This window comes from Amborella trichopoda, chromosome 3, assembly GCF_054954075.1.
Source record: "Amborella trichopoda isolate Santa Cruz 75 chromosome 3, AtrichopodaSantaCruz75HAP2 v2.0, whole genome shotgun sequence".
In the NCBI taxonomy this organism is placed as follows: Eukaryota; Viridiplantae; Streptophyta; class Magnoliopsida; order Amborellales; family Amborellaceae; genus Amborella; species Amborella trichopoda.
In genome coordinates, this window is record NC_142338.1 from 44,760,381 (window position 1) to 44,778,199 (window position 17,819).

The 17,819-nt window shown below is 36.7% G+C and overlaps 2 protein-coding genes across 40 annotated transcripts in view; one reads left to right on the forward strand and one right to left on the reverse strand.

Moving 5' to 3' along the window:
- Positions 1 to 2,387: 2,387 nt before the first annotated feature.
- LOC18443975 (protein CDI) lies at positions 2,388 to 4,616 on the forward strand. The gene is made up of 2 exons (XM_006854154.4): positions 2,388 to 2,843; positions 2,976 to 4,616. Exon 2 carries the CDS (start codon positions 3,051 to 3,053, stop codon positions 4,230 to 4,232), a length of 1,182 nt encoding a protein of 393 aa, XP_006854216.3. The 5' UTR covers positions 2,388 to 2,843; positions 2,976 to 3,050; the 3' UTR covers positions 4,233 to 4,616.
- A 6,505-nt stretch (positions 4,617 to 11,121) lies between these two features.
- ORC3 (origin recognition complex subunit 3) overlaps positions 11,122 to 17,819 on the reverse strand; it is a 37,523-nt gene continuing 30,825 nt past the window's right edge. For 26 of the 39 annotated variants that reach the window (XR_016051269.1, XR_016051265.1, XR_016051268.1 and 23 more), the window contains 3 exons: positions 13,835 to 13,953; positions 13,362 to 13,538; positions 12,460 to 12,699 (listed from right to left, as the gene is read on the reverse strand). Coding sequence is in view for 8 of the 39 variants with exons in the window: in XM_088860822.1 (XP_088716948.1) it covers positions 12,594 to 12,699; positions 13,362 to 13,538; positions 13,835 to 13,953 (402 nt within the window). In the remaining 31 variants the exon portion in view is untranslated. Of the gene's footprint in view, positions 11,755 to 12,459; positions 12,700 to 13,361; positions 13,539 to 13,834; positions 13,954 to 17,819 lie in introns of those variants that run through there. The other 13 variants (XR_016051244.1, XR_016051243.1, XR_016051267.1 and 10 more) reach the window with 1 other exon arrangement.

Below are 17,819 nucleotides of genomic sequence, written 5' to 3' on the forward strand. Positions count from 1 at the left end.
ATATGTGCACCTTAATGAGAGGCTTAAAAATTTCGACCTTGATCTAATTTGTAACAATAGAATAAAAACCATTGAATCTGACATAGGTCCATATGTTTGATAAATATGTAAAAATTTCCTAAAAAGTTGCACAGTGCTCCCAAACAATTATTCACCACAAAACTTCAAAAAGGAACTTTACCATCATATCTCATAAAACCTCATATTTTCAACAATAACAAACAAGTGACGTTTGGATCCCAAAAGTGACTACGTGGTCTCCGTGTGCGCTGCCTCATCGAGCACACACTTTCCAGGCGCAAGCCCGTGTCTCGCATTACTTCCTTTATTATAAATAAATTTATATTTCTGACTTTATTCCTATGAATTCGCCTTTTGTTCGATATTTCATGCTGGTTGGGGTTGATATAAGCAATTAAATGATGTTAAAAAATGCTGTTCCAGATAAATTTTAGTCTGAAAATATGTTTGTCATATCTGGTTATGAAATTTGAAGCTTAAAAAATGATGTAGGTCTAATAGATCTAGAAACATTTTAAAATCTTGAAAATGGATAGACTATTTTCATAAATTTAAATCTTTTTTGTTTTCTTTTTTAAACTCATATATCTCGAAGTCAAGATGATCCATAAAAGATTTTTTTAGATCAGAATGACTTTTCAAAGTATCATAAAACTCAAAAGTCAACTTTTTTTCCTTTGAAAATAGTCATCTTATAATTTTTAAGCTGTTCTGAAAATTTAAAACTATAGATGAATAATATGCTCCTATGGGACCATGATATACATGTCATCTTTCCAAAATAACACCAAAGGACGCGAAAACATGTGCATGGATAAGAAAAGGTATAAATTGGATGGTGCAAATCAAGTATCTAAAAAAGAATTTTTAAATTTTTTAAGAAAAACATTCAAATACACAATATCACCTGTCAGTTCAGATTAACAAACTCTAAAATTTTGGATCCAAAATACATTTTTAAGATGGATTTTGAAGCAGCCGATGCTCATCTACCGGGTAGGTCAGTTGATCCACTAAACACTTCAGCATATACTATAAAATGTCCCTATATTTCACATCGATCTAAGTGTATAATGTGCTAAGAGTACGTTTATATGTCGAATTTTAATATAAATTTTTAAAGATCTATGTCAAATTTAATGATGATCATTTGGTGTCCTGCACACATGAGTGTGAGACGGTCTCGTATGATCATTACTTTTAACTCTAATATAACTTATTTTTTAAAAAAATTTGTTTCATGTCGGATTATATTTCTACAATAAAGTATCCATCTTAATGTAAAATGGTGGTCCATCTAAATACAAATGTAACTAATTGTCGAAATATTTTTTTTAATATTATTATTATTTTTTATTTAGATTATATCTTCTCTAAAAATTAAAAATAAATTATATTTAAAATATATATTTATTGCCGAGATGCATTTTTACGATATGCGGGCTGACCGCATAGAAACCGCGTCCATTTGTGAATGATATCCTGTCTCATTATTTGTGGCTGTGTAGGGCAGTTTAGTCAATTCTTTTAAAAACAGGTGGCAGTACCTCTCGATTCTTCAAAACTTGGGGCGTCGTTCCAAGTGTATAGATACATACATACTTCTAGAAAAAGTTTATACAACTTTAAAACGGAGAATTCCATTTCCAATGCACCTTAAAAAAATCTATAAAAAAGGAAAAAAAAAAACAAGAAGTTAGTTTTAATATCGAAAAACCCTCTATCATCTCCTCTCCTGCATGAGTATGAAAAAAAAATAAGGTTTTGAATAAAAAAAAAGTGGTCCACCATGCAACACATTATCTAAGTTATCTATTTTCAAGATTTTAATATGTTTAACTAATTTTGGAGTTTAAAATTTTATAATTAGATATAAAAAAAAGTTTTGAGATTATATTAATAACTTTTTTGCTTCAAAATGATAAAATTTGCAACCTTACAGAAGCCACACGCTTACGTAAAATTTGGGAAAAGTATATGGAGTGAGCAACTTTGAAGGGAAAAGCGGGAAATGTGTACCACAAGGGAGATGGGCTCAAGAGAGAGAAAGAGACGGTCACTTTTAGTTTTTTGAGAGAGAGAGAGAGAGAGAGCACTTTTAGTGTTTTTGAGAGAGAGAGAGCACTTTTACTTACGAAGAGGAGTTAATGCGAGAGAGAGGATGTGTCGGCAGAAGAATGTAAGGTCATATTCAAAGGGCGGGAAAGAAATAAATAACAGATCAATAAGGAGAGAAACGAGAAAAAATAACAGCCGTTCGAAATTAACGGCTCTCTCTCAAATGGGTTGTCCATGCTCTCTCTCTCTCTCTCTCTAAAATTAGTAGTCTCCTTGCTATAAGGTTCACCTCTCTTCGCTTTTTCTTCACAAGTCCACTGAAATCAATCGATAATCCCCCGTTCGCCGTGAAAAACCCTAAATCTTCGACCTCAAACTCCCCATTTTACCCTGCGTTTTTCTCTAGGAATGCGGCCTTTCGTATGCATCAAACCCTAGAAAAAGCGAGCGAGCGAGCGAGCGAGCGAGCAATGCAGGTCTGAGTTCTCTGCAACTCTTTTAAGTAACAAGGAAAACGGTGGAGGAAACCCTAAGTTTGTGCCTTTCTCTCAATCCAACCATAGAAGAAGAGAGATCCTATCTTTTGAGTCCCTGTCTGTGCAGTTCTCTCCAAAGAATCAAGGAGCATTGCAGATCTTAGTGCCTAACTCTGCGAATCGATTGAAGAAGTGGAAGAAACTGTGGATTCAAAGCCTGACGCCTGATACCGAGAATTTGGCCTCAATTGCGAGATTGAAAGGCTTCCTCGACCTTCATATTAACAGGTATAAGGGTTTGCACCTCATTTTTCTTAAGGTTTTTGCCACATTTTCTTGGATTTAGCAGTATCAACCCAATTGTATGCTCTTATTGCTCTGTAATCGACTGTTTCTTGAGTCATTTCACTCGATCTGCAGAGATTTGCGGTTCTAGACTTTAAGGCCTCCTGCTAGTACTGCTGACTTTGGATTAGGGCTGGGGTAGTGTTTGCTATGTCAAGCTCTGTTGATCACGCAATTTCAACCATGACGGGAACCAAACCGTGTGATCTTGAGTCTAAACCTTCAGTTGATTTGAACGTGAGCAAAAAAGAGATGACAGCCTGTGCTTGTGAGCCTACGTCTTTGAATTCTTGTGGAGAGGACTTACAATCTTGTTTCTCGGCGCCCAAACCATTGAGCAATGGACATTTGAAGAAACCTGTGGTCAATGGACATACAGATGAACCTTTGATCAATGGACATTCGGAGTTGAAACCCTGTGACCCAGAGTCGAACCCTTTGGTTGATGAGTCCTCAGGAAAAACAGAACCAAAATCTTGTAATGGAAATACGGATTCATTGCTAAAAGAGCCCAAATCTTCTGATTCATCACTAGGGGTTTTGGCTCCTTCCAGTTTAGTGAAAAAGATGAAGAATTTAGGGCTTGAGAAGCTAAAGATCTTTGTTGGATATGACCCAAAAGAAGATCTGGCTTTCGAGGTTTGCCGCTACTCTATTTTGAAGCGGGCAACCATTCCAGTTGAAGTCATTCCCATTAAGCAATCAGATCTCAGAGCCAAGGGCCTCTACTGGCGCGAAAGGGGCCCAACTGAGAGCACTGAATTCTCATTCAGTAGGTTCTTGACGCCTTACCTTGCTGGTTATAATGGCTGGGCTCTCTTTGTTGACTGCGATTTCCTTTATACGACAGATATTAAGGAATTGACCTCCTTTATTGATGATAAGTATGCCATTATGTGTGTTAAGCATGAATACATCCCAAAAGAGAGCACCAAAATGGATGGGGTTGTTCAAACTGTGTATCCAAGGAAGAATTGGTCATCAATGGTGTTGTATAATTGTAGTCACCCAAAGAACAAGGCTCTTACACCTGAGCTTGTGAATACACAGACTGGTGCTTTTCTTCATAGGTTTATGTGGCTTGAGGACCATGAAATTGGTTCGATTCCATTTGTTTGGAACTTTCTTGTGGGTCATAATAAAGTGGTTGATGGTGATCTGGAGTCCTACCCTAAATCTCTCCATTACACAAGTGGGGGGCCGTGGTTCGATGCTTGGAAGGACTGTGATTTTGCAGACTTGTGGATTAAGGAAATGGAGGAGTATAAGAGGTGTGGAGGTGGTTTTGAGTGCATTGGAGATGGTTTAGAGTGCAATGGTCTTGCTGTCTGAGGAGGAGGAAACCATTATATGGGTATATTTTCCTGTTCTATGAAGATAAAAAAGTGGGACTTAGATCTTGATCATATGTTTGTTTTATTTGGTACTCAATGCCTTTGGAAGTTCTCTGGTTAATGGAGAGGATTAGGATTATATGTTGACATTTGTTTGTTGGGTTTATCAGCCATTTGATATGGGTATTCTTTCTGTCGAACCACGATGTTAGATATTAGTGATAGGGCTGTTTTTCCATCTTGCCTGTTTCATTTTATTCTTTGGAACTCGTGGTAATTCTTTATATGTTCTTGGGGGATGTATTCTATTGGTTTTACTTTGTACTAATTGCTAATACCCGGATATTATTAAGGATCAATGCATTTCTCTATCATTCTCTCTCTTCTTTGACTTCTTTTTCCTTTTGTATGGTTTTTCCTTCCTATATGGTTCCTTTGGGGTCATGTAAATGCTTTTGGATGGTAATGCCTTCAAAAGCTAAATAAAATGAAACTGAATTTTGTTATTTGGATGTAGTCGTGTTAATATATCCGGCTCTCTTTAAATCTATTTGAATATCAATCTTAAAATGGTATTCTTTAGTCCAGGGGGAAATGCTTGTGATTATATGAACCATAAAATTTCGCCATCCAATGGGTCTTCTCATGCTTTATGCTTTATGATGTAAACTTGCTAAACATAGTATTGAAATCCTTTGAACTTTGGCTCTAGATGGGGTGTAAGTATGATCATTTGAACTTTGGCACTAGATGGGGTGCATATGAAGCTTACGTATGTGGTTAACAAAATATATCTAATGGGTTTCTTATGAGTCAAGCTGCTTCGTAGTTTTCTTGTTAGACAAAAAAAAGCTTCTCATAGCTTGTGCAAATTCTGGCTTTATCATGCAGCTGATGAATTTTGAAAGTATAAATGTGTTTTGATATGAATATTGGTGCTTTTAATGAGTTGTGGCATCTGTTTGTGGGTTTGCACTAGAACACAAGTAGAACTAGGCTGATTCTTAGTGAAGGTAGGAATTGATGGGGCATGGGAAAACCATGACCCACCCACTCCAGTCCACTCAACAGTGCTTATCAACCTGCCCTCGCCGCCGATACCCAAGCAGGGTTTTTAAGTAAATCATCCCATCAAGTATTGACCAGCATTCATTGTTGAGAAAATGCGTTTTTTCGCATATCATTTGGCTTGGTCCAATGTTTCAAAACCTGGATCTCAGTGATTTAGACCGATATGGATCAGTTTGAATCAGTGGTCTAGAAAAATATTAAAAAAACAAAATAAAGATTAAGATGAGGGTTTATGAGATGGGGACTTAGGGTGGATTGAATGAAATATTAAACAAGCTTAAAAAACAAAAAAAACAAATACGGAAGCAGGGGGTTTTGGGGGCACTTGGCGGTAACATCTCGAAACCAGTTCAGTCTTGGCCGGCGAACCATATCAAGAATCCCAGGGTTGGAGATCACCATTTTGATTTATTGTTGCCATTTCTTCAGCCTTTCCCTGTACAAATTCGCATCGTTTCTCTTTTGTATGGGGAATGGGTGTTTTCCGTGTGTTTTTTTTGTGGCATTAAAAGGGTAGTTCTGTAGTTTGGAGTCCTCCTCATGTGTTCGAACAACCCCTTTTTCGAAAGTTGCATTTTTTATGGCCATAATGCAATATGTAGTGTTAGTGAGGGCAATCCATGAGGTGTAAATAGGGCCAGCAATCGGCTTGATAATCTGGGCCAGCTTGGACCATAAGACGTGGCTTGAGAGCCAGGCAAAAGGACCAGCGCCAGCCCGGTTTTGCCCAACCTGTCCATTTTTCCCTTGTTTTAATTGGCCCGACCGGACCTTAATAGGAACAGGACCTGCACAATGGAGACAACAGCCGCCGTGCCGTGCCGTGCGGAACGCAGGTCCAGCCTGTTGCCCATCTTGTGGCTCGGCCAATGAGCCAAATTCTTGAACCGCGTAAGCATTTGTGGCTTCGTATAAATTCCAGCAGTCTCTACTGAATTCATGTTGTTATGTGGCCACGTGTGTGGTACGTACGGCTGGCCAGACCCCAGCTGTCCTCTTAGACAGTTTTAAATAAAAATTATTTTATTTATGTCAATAATTACAAAAAGGTCGACATTTCATGCTCTTTCACTTGATCCCCGGGGGGTGGGGGAAGACCATTTGATGGCGGTTTTCTTAACCCTAAATCCTGGGATTGTTTTTAACTTATCCTAGCCATTTAATTAGGGGTGGAGTTAGCATACGGATTTAATTAGATATGCATACGGATGAACTTATCCTAGCCATTTAATTTAGGGGTGCAGTTAGCATACAGTTAGCATACGGAAGCATCCGTAGCTGTAGCGGTAGAGGGCACCTTCAAATTTTATCATGGTATACAATTTTGATTTAAAATGTTCCTACAATTATCTCAAATTCTATTTTTTATATCTAATTATAAAATTTTCAATTTCAAAAATGGTTAAAATCAACTAGCTCTATAAACATATGAAAATCTTGAAAATAGACGGTGTAGATAATATGTTGTAAAATACATTATTTTTTAGACTTAAAATCTTTTTATTTTTCATGGTCATACATCTCGATGTCGAGATGATCAATCAAATGGTTTTTCAATATTAAAACCACTTTTTTCGATGGATTTTTGAGGTACATCCGAAATTCTACATTATAAAGTTGCATTCTTATATAAGCTTTTTCCTTTAATTAAGGCCATTTATCTTTCATACAATATGGTCACATTAATCTTGACCATTAGGTGTGAAATTAGGTGGATACAATTATTCCATTGACCAAGCTCAAACTTCAAAAAAAACTTCTTCGAGTTTTATGTCACATCCAAACTATCAAATTTCACATCACTCTATACTTTTCCTATTCTAAAGATCATATGTTTCCCTCCTCCCAACTATGAAAACCATTGAAGAATTGCTGAAGTAGTTTGTTAACCTCCACTCTAGATCAGATGATCAGATCATCGGGCAGCTTGGTACTGCCAAGTTTCCCTCCTCTCTAATTTAATGTTGTTGCATTATATTACTATACAACGGTTGCATGAAATCATTGCCCTATATATATGGGCAATGATTGCATGCAACCGTTGTATAGTAATATGATGCAACAACACTAAAAAGCCATTTATTTGATCCGAATTTTGAAATATACACTCTTTTCATTATAATGAATAATCACAAAAAAAAAAGGAAAATTTGAAAACACAACCTAGAAAATATTTTTTTTAGCCCAATTAACATAGGCCATTTATTTTGGTGAGATGCTTAGATCTAGGCCTTAGAAGGATTTTTAAAAAATGATTTTTAGTTTATAAAGGCTAAGATCATGAAATTCACAAAATGAATGGTCTAGATTTGTTTTTGGAGGGGACTAATTTTGACCATATCTAGGGTTCCAATTGAACTTCGCTTTTTTTGGGATTGATTATTGAGATGAAGAGAGTGTGTGGGCAAAATTTGAGGTCATACAAATACCACAAACATGGTTTTCTAGAAGTGTCATTATATTATACTATGATACAACCATTGCATTAGATCATTCCTCTATATATATATATATATATATATATATATATATATATATATATATAGTCTACCCAATTAGGTTGGTTTGACTTCACGTCATAAAATGTACACGAAAAAGTCTATACAAGATTGCAACTTATACTCGTAAGGTAAGGTGAACATTAAAAGTCAGGTGCAGTTGGCATACGGATGCATCCGTAGCTGTAGAGGTAAGGTGCACCTTCAAATTTTATCATGGTATATAATTTTGATGTAAAATGTTCTTAAGATTATCTCAAAATCTATTTTTATATCTAATTATAAAATTTTAAATTTTAAAAATGGTTAAAATCAAGTAGATCTATAAACATATGAAAATCTTGAAAAGTGATGGTGTAGATAGTTTGTTGTAAAATGCACTATTTCTGAGACTTAAAGGCATACATATCGATAGATGATCAATCAAAAATTACTTTTTTCGATGGATTTTTGAGGTGCATCCATAGTTCTACATTATAAGGTTGCATCCTTATATAAACTTTTTCCTTAAAAGTCCTACAAAAGAGAGTGTTCCATTGTTGGAGATACCTTCAAATGATCATCTTGATCTCAATACATGGATATAACAAAAATCATAATTTCAAGTCTGGAAAAACAGTGCATCTTTTAGCAAGTTATCTAAACAGTTTATTTTTAAGATTGTCAAGCATTTATTGATCTGCTCGATTTGTACTATTTTTACAATTTAAGATTTTATAACTAGGGATGAACATAGATTTTTTCAATGCATCACAAGGTGTCCAACAACACAACATCTCAAACCAAATTTTATAGGGGCGCCTTATTTCTACAGTATAAGGAAGCAACCTTATACAAACCTCACCCAAACTATAACATACTTGATATCCAATTCTGACAAAAAAAATAAGCAAGTTTTCTTGTGAAGATTGTTTTGAAAAATTGGAAAATTATGAAAGGACATTTGAGTATACTTTGTACCTTTTGGATTAAGGTCTCTGTAATTAGACAACTTGATAATGAGCCAGGAGTTTGTGATATCAACTCCACCATTAACATTGCCTTCTTTAACTTTATCCAAAAAAGAAAAAAAAAATAAAAATCATTGCTTATTATACAAAAGCACACAGGACACCATGTGGTTCACAGTTGAACCACTTTGTTCAGACAGCGATTGTGTGAGAGCTTGGTAACAGGCTGATTTGTAAACAGCGCGTTGTGAGTGTTTATAACCGTTGGGATCGGAAAAGAAAAAATATTATTTTACTTCCAAGAATCAATGAAGTGGTTAAAAGCAGTGGTTCAAGATCCGGCGATTTTTTAACTGGATTGCTGGTTTGGATAAGAATTGGTTACGATCAAGCCAATTCTAGAATGGTATGGTTCTCAGCCCGGTTCTTTCATAAAACCTCCCATTTTATATTTTTTCTGATCTTATCTAATATTTTTTTTTAAGTCCTTTTAAATATCCATCTCATAAATCCCTATTTTAATTTTTAGTTATTTTAATTTTTAATATTTTTTTAGATCATCCATTCAGACTGTATCCCATCCAAATTATCGATATGACGATCCAATACATATCCACGGGGGAATGATCCTGCCCACCTTTCTGGGTTTTGAAACATTGTGTCAAACTATCTATAATTTCTACGCCGTTTTATAAAATTCGTAAGAAGTTAAAACCCTGAAGCAATGAGAATGCCGTTTATCACATAATGAAAAACTCTTATTTGATTTGGAAGCCTAGCAGTGCCAAAATTTTGAAATTGATAAAAATCGTGGTTCTGCTCTACAGTTGGATTTAAGAGCTGCCAAGAGTATTAACCGTTCTCTGGAACCTTTTTTTTTTCTGTTTCCTTTCGGGTAATTCAATAGGTTTTTTTCTTTTTTCCTTTTTGGGGTAATTCAGTGGAGAAGACGGACCCTATCCATTTTTTCATATAGATTAGGGAGTTGTCTTTTTTGAAGGTGTCAATAGGTGGTGTCAACAGGATTGAAAACCACAACATGGTAACTAGGTACGGGGGTGTTACCACCACAACCCAACCCCTCTCATGTTATCTAGGGTCTTTGTGGATAGAAGGAAAATGATGGGCATTTGTTTCCCTTGGAACATGTTAGACGCCATTTTTTTGGTTTTCTAAAGTTCAAATCAACTTACAATAAAGGTCAAAAAAAAAAAAAACTGAAGGAGGAAAAAAAAACACAAGTAATTTTTATGTTGATAAAACTAGCTTTTATGTAGGAATGACAACGGGCTGGTCACCCTTGGCTCTATCCCAGCCCTAGTCCCCATAGAGCAGGCCCCCCTTGAATGGGCCAAAACAGCCCCGGCTCTAGCCCTATCAGGGCAGGGCCAAGCCAGGCCAGGCTAAGCAGGGCAAATAGATAAAAGCAAAAAAGAATACTAAAAAACCGGCCCAGCCTTGGCGGCCCAACCCTACCCTTGGACCGGGCCCAAGCCCTAGTTTTTTTATGGCCAAGCTGGCTGGGCCAGCCCCATGCCCATTGCCATTGCCACCCTACTTTTTTTTCTTTATTTTGCAGTTGCTGAGAAGTGCTCGCTCCTTCTCACCATTCAGTGGCCACAGAGAAAATGTCGCTATTTGTCGGACACGGAGAAGACGATGAGGAAAGAAGAAGAGGGGTGAAGTAAATACAAGGCATCGGCCTCAAATGAATAGGGGTGAAGTACACATAAGTAATCGGCCTCAAACAAGTAAGGTGCGCTTTGCTAGAAGATGCAGTTTTAATGTTGGAAGTTAATGGAGTTGATAGCAGCATCATTTGTGCTCCAACTAAGATCTAGGCTTTCATTATAACGCAATGTATTAAAAAACCACTAAATCCCCACTGAATTACCCAAATAAAGTCTTGATGTGACTTGAAAATCTATTTATATCCCTCATTATGAAATTCAAAGAAACTCAAAGTTTCAAAAATAACACAAATCAAGTAAATCTATAAATACTTAAAAATGGACCGTCCAAAGAATGTGTATTTAAAACTAGAAATTCCTCTTTTAGTAATATCCATTTATCTCAAGGTTTATATCAATTGGAGGGCTTTTCAGCATAAGAAGAACCTTTTCCAATAGATTTTTGAGTTGCAATTTATTTCTAAAATATAAGGTTGACATCTTATGTAAACGTTTCCCGTAAACGTTTCCCTCGAATAAAAGATCAACACAATAATCTAATAATATTAATGAAGAAAAGCAAAATTCTAACCTCGTTTTTTAAAGATAAGGATCTTATTTTCAAGGGTTTCCCAAAAAAGACCCTTCCAAAAACACAAATACTTACCTATAGTGTTATACTGGGAAAACAAAAAATCTTAATAAAAGCATAACCATGTAATAGTCATGCGATTATTCTCATTATAATCAAGAGTGGCAACATGAGCCCCATGGCGGCACCTTCTCCGACAGGAGTATACAATTTTTTGACAATAATGTTTGACCTGAAATCGAGTCACAGAACCGAAATGCCTTGTCCCTCATGGGGGTCGCAACATGCCGGGCTTGGGCAGAGCTGACTGGCCCTATTCCCTACAAAGCCAACATTAGCCCAGCCCAACCCTGATTGGGCTGAAGAGTTCCTGGCGCTATTAGAGCCGGGTTGGGCCAAGCCAAGCCAAATACATTTAAAGTAAATAAAAAACAATAAGAAAAAAAGCGTCAGGTGGGGCCGAGCCGGTTGTAGACCTCGCCCAGCCAGCCCTAAAGTGGTTTCTTTCTCTCTCAAGTGAACACCAGTTGACGCGACAATGGACTTCCAAACTTTTCATTTATGGGTAGCATAAATGAGACATCTTGTCATGGGAATGTGTTTGGGTTTGAAAGAATAAAGTAGCAGCTCCTCAAGCAACCAATGTCAACAAAGGAGGGTGAAGTGCATCATTGCAGTGCCAAGGCCAAATGAATTCAGATACATGAAGCATGACTGCCAGCATAGCATACAAACCCTTCTACAAAGGGAGTTAACCACTTCGCCAGTAAATACATATACATTCAAACAATAAACACAAAGCATTTCATTTTTTAATCTTCATACGGGTCTTTACTAGTAATGAAACTCTGGACAATTACCATGAATTTTACGTATTATAAAATTTGTTTGGATTAGCAAAGATGAATTCGAATTATAAAAGATAAAAACATAAATATTTCAAAAACTTTAAAAATGACAAAGATGATGATATCCAACTTGCTAGCTTTAACTTATCAATTATTTGCAAATTGCTCGTCATCTATCATGTGGTGATTTTTGGAGTTAGGTAAACATGTCTTGTCAAATCCAAATTTAAGTACATATTTTTATGAAGAATGGTCTAAGCATTAAAATATCATGATAAATTCAGTTTAGCAAGATATTACATGAGTTATTATCAGAAATAGAACTCATCATGATAAAATAAAGACGGTTAAACTTATCAGAGATAATGACTGACCAAAGCAATTCAATTGTCAGCTTCTGAAACACAACCAAAATCATGGAAAATTCAACAACTTTGGGCAAATTTGTTTCTAGGTGAGTGAAAGCTTTTGCAAATTCATATAGCAAATGAGTCTACCCAGATCAAAACAGTTTCTCCTTAAAAACACAAAATCACCAAGAGTAGGACAAAGTAATCCAATTGCAAAAGAGTGAAATCAGATTATGCAAACAATTATGAATAGAAAACCAAAGATTACTCAAAATAGGAAGAAAAATTCACACTTACATAATCAAATTCACCCAATTTGAGGGTGGTATAATCCTCATGGAAATAAATAAACAGTCAAATAGGTTGGCGCCATGAACTAGTTAAAGTCCAAATGCAACTCTTTGGACATAATCAGGCCGCCTCTTGCTGGGCATTCGAAGAAGGCCTGTAATTTGGAGCTCCGTAACTGCTCTACAAAATCTAGCTCTGATTAATCAAGTTAAGAATAGCATTACTAAATAATATCAGATGTAAACAAATAAAACATGGCAAGTTTGCAGTAAACACCACTTCAACCTCTGAAAAGATTATATCGTACTGCAGGAGAAAAACGTACAAAACCTGGTTAGGAGTATTTTAAAGATCCTATACTTGGATATGTGATTTACTCGACCTAGCAACAAACTTAAAAAAAGTAAACTGAATACATCAATTTACGTATCTTGAATCAGCCTAAAAAAAGTCAACGCCTAGGACTGCACAGGGACCATCCAAAAATTTGTACGGCCAAATTTAGTACTTAGGTACTCAAAATCTTTTTTTTGTTTTCTTTTTCTTTTTCTTTTTTTGAAATTCTAATCCAATAATCTTAAAGTAGATCACAAAATTTAAAATCGAGTAAATCGGGTCTTTTGCTTAGAGAGCAGATGCATAGTTTGCTCATATGTTGGCACTATGCAAGTACCTTTAAAATATAAACACAACAAATGAAAGGTGACTAGAGAGAGAGAGGAGGGGTCCGTCACCTCACCGCAAGGTAGCTGTGGCTATGCCCATCTTCTCTCTCTCCCCACCCCCACCACCCCCCAACAGATATTGCATGACTCTGAACTGCTTTTGCTTAAGGAACCAGCAAAAGAAAAGGATACTGAATTGAAGCTTCCTCAATGCGATTGGGTTCATCAGTGACCTTTCTCTTCTTCGGAGTTGGTGATTGTTTTTGCTTAGCCTTGCTTTTGGTGCTTGACCCAACAAGTATTGCTTTGTAAGATTCATACCAGTCGTGTACGTTTATAAGATCGCCATGCTCTTGAGCCAAATTATACCTAGAGGAATTAACTTGGGTTACAAATCAAGAAAGAACTGGAAAACATGGATACTCTTTTGTGCACATAATTGGGTTACATCTCAAAGCTCTCCTCACCTGTCTTTGTTCTAGATAAAATCTGTGTGTGTGTGTCTGTGAGTGTGTGTGAGAGAGAGAGAGAGAGAGATCATGTGGATTTGACCAGCTCCATCCAACAGGGGCTAATGCTATGACATTCTGACCAAACTCAGTTTGAAAATATAATGTACAAGATAAGAAAGGAATGAAAGGCAAGAATAGATAAAGATGACTTACAGAATGGAAGTATCATGCATAGACGGGGTTAAGCTGGCACTGCAGCAACTACATTGAAGATAAGAGTGTGATCTGAGAAGATCTGTCTGAATCGTTTTCCGTGGATCTCCAATTAAAGCCTACAAGGAAGTTCGACAGAAAATCATTCAGAGAGAGAGTATATATGACTTGAGAGGTGTATATATATAGGAAGCATCTACACAACGCCTACAAGCAAAAATGAACAGTGCTTTAATGAACAGTGCTTTCGCCCATAGGCTCATCACCGTCCAAAAAAATCAGGCGGCATGAATAAAACAACCGCCTCGGACTTAACAAGTCCATGGCGGTACCGTCACGGACATGCTAGGCCTATGACGGTCAAAAATTAAGCGGAAGCATCATGGACGTTGCGCCGTCGGTTGTGGGTCCGTTCAATAAATGCCACGGACATAGCAAGTCCGTGGCGGGGCGAAACAGTATTGATTTTCGCCTACAGCCTTTTTTTAGAGTTTTCCATATGTGTGTATATATATATATATATATATATATCAAGAGAGAGAGAGAGAGAGCATTGCACTGGCTTGTGAAAAACAAAGAAGCTATGCATGCCTATAAATCTGTAACCAAGGAAACTACCTTTTCCAAAAAGAAGCATGTGACAATGTCTAAGAAACTAACTTGATATGCAATTTTTCTTTATCACTTCTTTGTTTTCCTTTAACAGACTAGATGGTATTGAAACTGCAGTTTAGCAGGTGACACTAAGACCTTTAGTCAATAGCACGTGTTAAATTTTATAGATCTTTAGATATACAACATGGCATATAATTTACAAACCCAAAGGAGAAGAAGCTTTGCTCAAACATGCCAAAAAGGGAGACTTTCTATACTTTTAGGAGGAAAAATCAGATGGAAGCAGAGGACTCAATAACAGGGGAGATGGCTCATAAGATACTCATAAGATGTAATTAATAATTATCTTTCACAAGTTTGGGACTTGAAATGATACCACAATTTCCAAGAGATCTAGAAACAAACAAGGTGGATCAAGGACTACTCATTTTCTAAAGGGAAAGCTTTTTGTATGTCCCCAACCACATATGAATTATATGTTACCCGAATTCTCAGATGTTCGATCTGAATTAATAACTAGGATTGCTCATGTCATAATGTCATGCCAAAACAATTTTTTATTTTTAATTTTTTTCTACAAAACCTTGGCTGAAATTTGGGGAGTCCCATCTCCTTCCCGAGGCACACCTAATAAAAATTAAAAAAAAAAAAATCTTATGAAAATAAATAACCAAAATGCTCCTAAAAGTTTTAGGGTTATTCTGGTAATTTTTTATCATAAGAAATTATTATTATTATTTTCAACATGTGCACCCCTGTCAAATGTATGCATGCCCCAAATTTCATCGCAAAATAATTTATAGAATAAAAATTATAAATAAAACACTCTGAGCCATTGGATCAAGATCTGACGCTCAAGAGCCAGCTTGTGACATTGTGACTCAAGCCATCTCAGCCATCTACTAAGATCTAACGGCTGAGATCAAGGGTCATATATACTATATATGTGGGTGGGGCCACATGGAAAGCTTTCCCTTTTCTGAAAAGAAATTGTGGGTATTAATTGACAAATAATCATCTAAGCATAGAATATGCAGCTCCATTAAGTAAACAAAACAACTTTACACATTTGGCAATCCGGTAAGACAAAGAAAAGGCTTATGCTAAAGCAAATAACTGTCGTTAAATATTTACAACAAAGGGGGGTATTTTATTTTCTATTTTCCTTTTTATTTACTCCACCTGAAAGTATTTTAAAATAACAAACGTGGGTATTGAATCACGTAAGATGAGTGACATATATCTACAATAAGCAACACATGAACTCTCACTGTGTCAATTTTACTTTGTAAATTTCTCCCCACATAGCTCTGTAATTGGAAGGGTATTTCTCCCTACATAGCTCTGTAATTGGAAGGGTCTTGGAGAGGATAAAGTACCTTATCACAAAATCTTTATTTATCCCACAAAACCCCCCCTCTCTCTAATGCTTCCTTGTGAACTATGCATAAGAATGTGCGTCCCATGAAAGCCCTACAGTCATTATGGGATTCTCATTGCACTACTCTCTCTCTCTCATTATGGGCTCATAGCACTACTCTCTCATTCTGGGAATATCATAGCACTACTCTCTCTCACTCTCAATCTCGACCTAACTCTTGTTTGGATTTCCAGTAGGCATGTCACTGTCTATTGTGCTCTTCATTTGTGGCAAGCTCATTGTCGATGGTTTTTCCCTCTAGGGAAGCCAACATATTGGGCATACTAACCCTTGCCAACCGATGAGTCCATTCCTTCTTCTAGGTCTCTTTTGTTGGGAAAGGGTCTGGGGCCGTGGTGGTCTTACCCCCACACCCTAGTCACCACGTTGTGGTTTCTATTTCCACCACTAACACTACCCTACGAATACCTTCAAAAAGCTAACTCCTAATCTACTTGAGAAAACAGGTAGGGACCTGTCTTCCCCACTGAATTACCCCAAAAAAAAAAGTTCTCTTTTGTTGTGGATAAATGGCATTTGAAGGAATTTCATGAGCAAGAAGAATATTTTAGTTTGGCACCTTTATATTTATAGAAAATCCATTTGTATGATTCAAGTAATTTTAATCTCATAAACTTGTGTGTTTTTTTTCTTTTTTGGTAATTCAGTGTGGAAGATGGGCCCCTACCGAGTTTCTTTTTTAAATGGTTTAGGAGTTAGTTTTTTAAGGTGTCAGTGGGTCAGTGGGAATGGAAACCACGACGTGGTGACTGAGGTATGGGGGTGCTACCGTCATGACCCCAGCCCATCTCTCTCTCATATTCTCCGAAATGCAGGGACACTTACACTGCATGACATATATCACCTTAAATATTGGAGCTCAGGCCACCTGAATATGGAAATCACCATCGTAACTGTGAATCATGCCAAAGACCCTAAATGGATACTCAAACTATCCAAACTAGCCATCACCAAGTGAATATCTAAGTCCATATGGCTGACTAACTAGAGGTCAAGCCAAAGAAGCCATGCCAAATGTAATTGTCAACTCTAGCAAGCAAAATGTGAATCGCAGTCTCTTTAAGACATGCTTAGATGGAGGTCATGCTAAATGAGTCATGCCATATGTAACTATCCAATTTAGCCATACAATAGGGATCTTCGAGTTAAAAAACTGCTAGTTGGATATCACATGTAACTGTCCAAATAACCAAGTAGCCTCAAAATGCATATCACTGAGTAAACAAGACTGCTAGCTGGAGGTCGTGCTCAAAGAGTCATGCCAAACATAATTGTCTAGTCTAGCCCTTGCACTATGAATATTGGAGTCAAATAACTGGTAGATGGCAGTTGTTTGTAACAGTTTCCTCAAAGAGAAATTTCACCACATAAATGAACTATTAAATATCCAATGACATAACCTACGACCCCAAAAGGTGCTTACTCAAGCCACGCAAGCAAAATCGCCACAAAGGCTGATAATCATGCCATACAAGCTATCAATGTCATGACAGTGGGTGATCACATAACATGCCACACTGACAATAGTTTCACAGCTAAGGCTCATCAGAGGTTCATCACAATAAGCCTATGGATATCAACCCTATACCCTTACACACTTTTCAGTGTATTTATTTTGAAACCCTTTGCCAATGGGCCTGCTATATCCAAATGGGTTGGGAGCAAGATTCCCAAAAGGTTGGGATTGAGATCCCTATAATATGATTTGTATGGACAGCAATCCCTCCCATAAGAATTTTCTAGCTTTTCGTGATCTCTCCCACTGATTCAAACAACTATGACTTAAAGTAGGGTAAGGAAATGCATGAACAAGGAGAAGATTGTAGGTATTGTTAAAAAAAAAAAAATATTTTCATAACAGGAGAATATTTTAGATTCATACAAAACCTATTTGGTATGATTCATTGGAAAGACTTACATTAGCACATT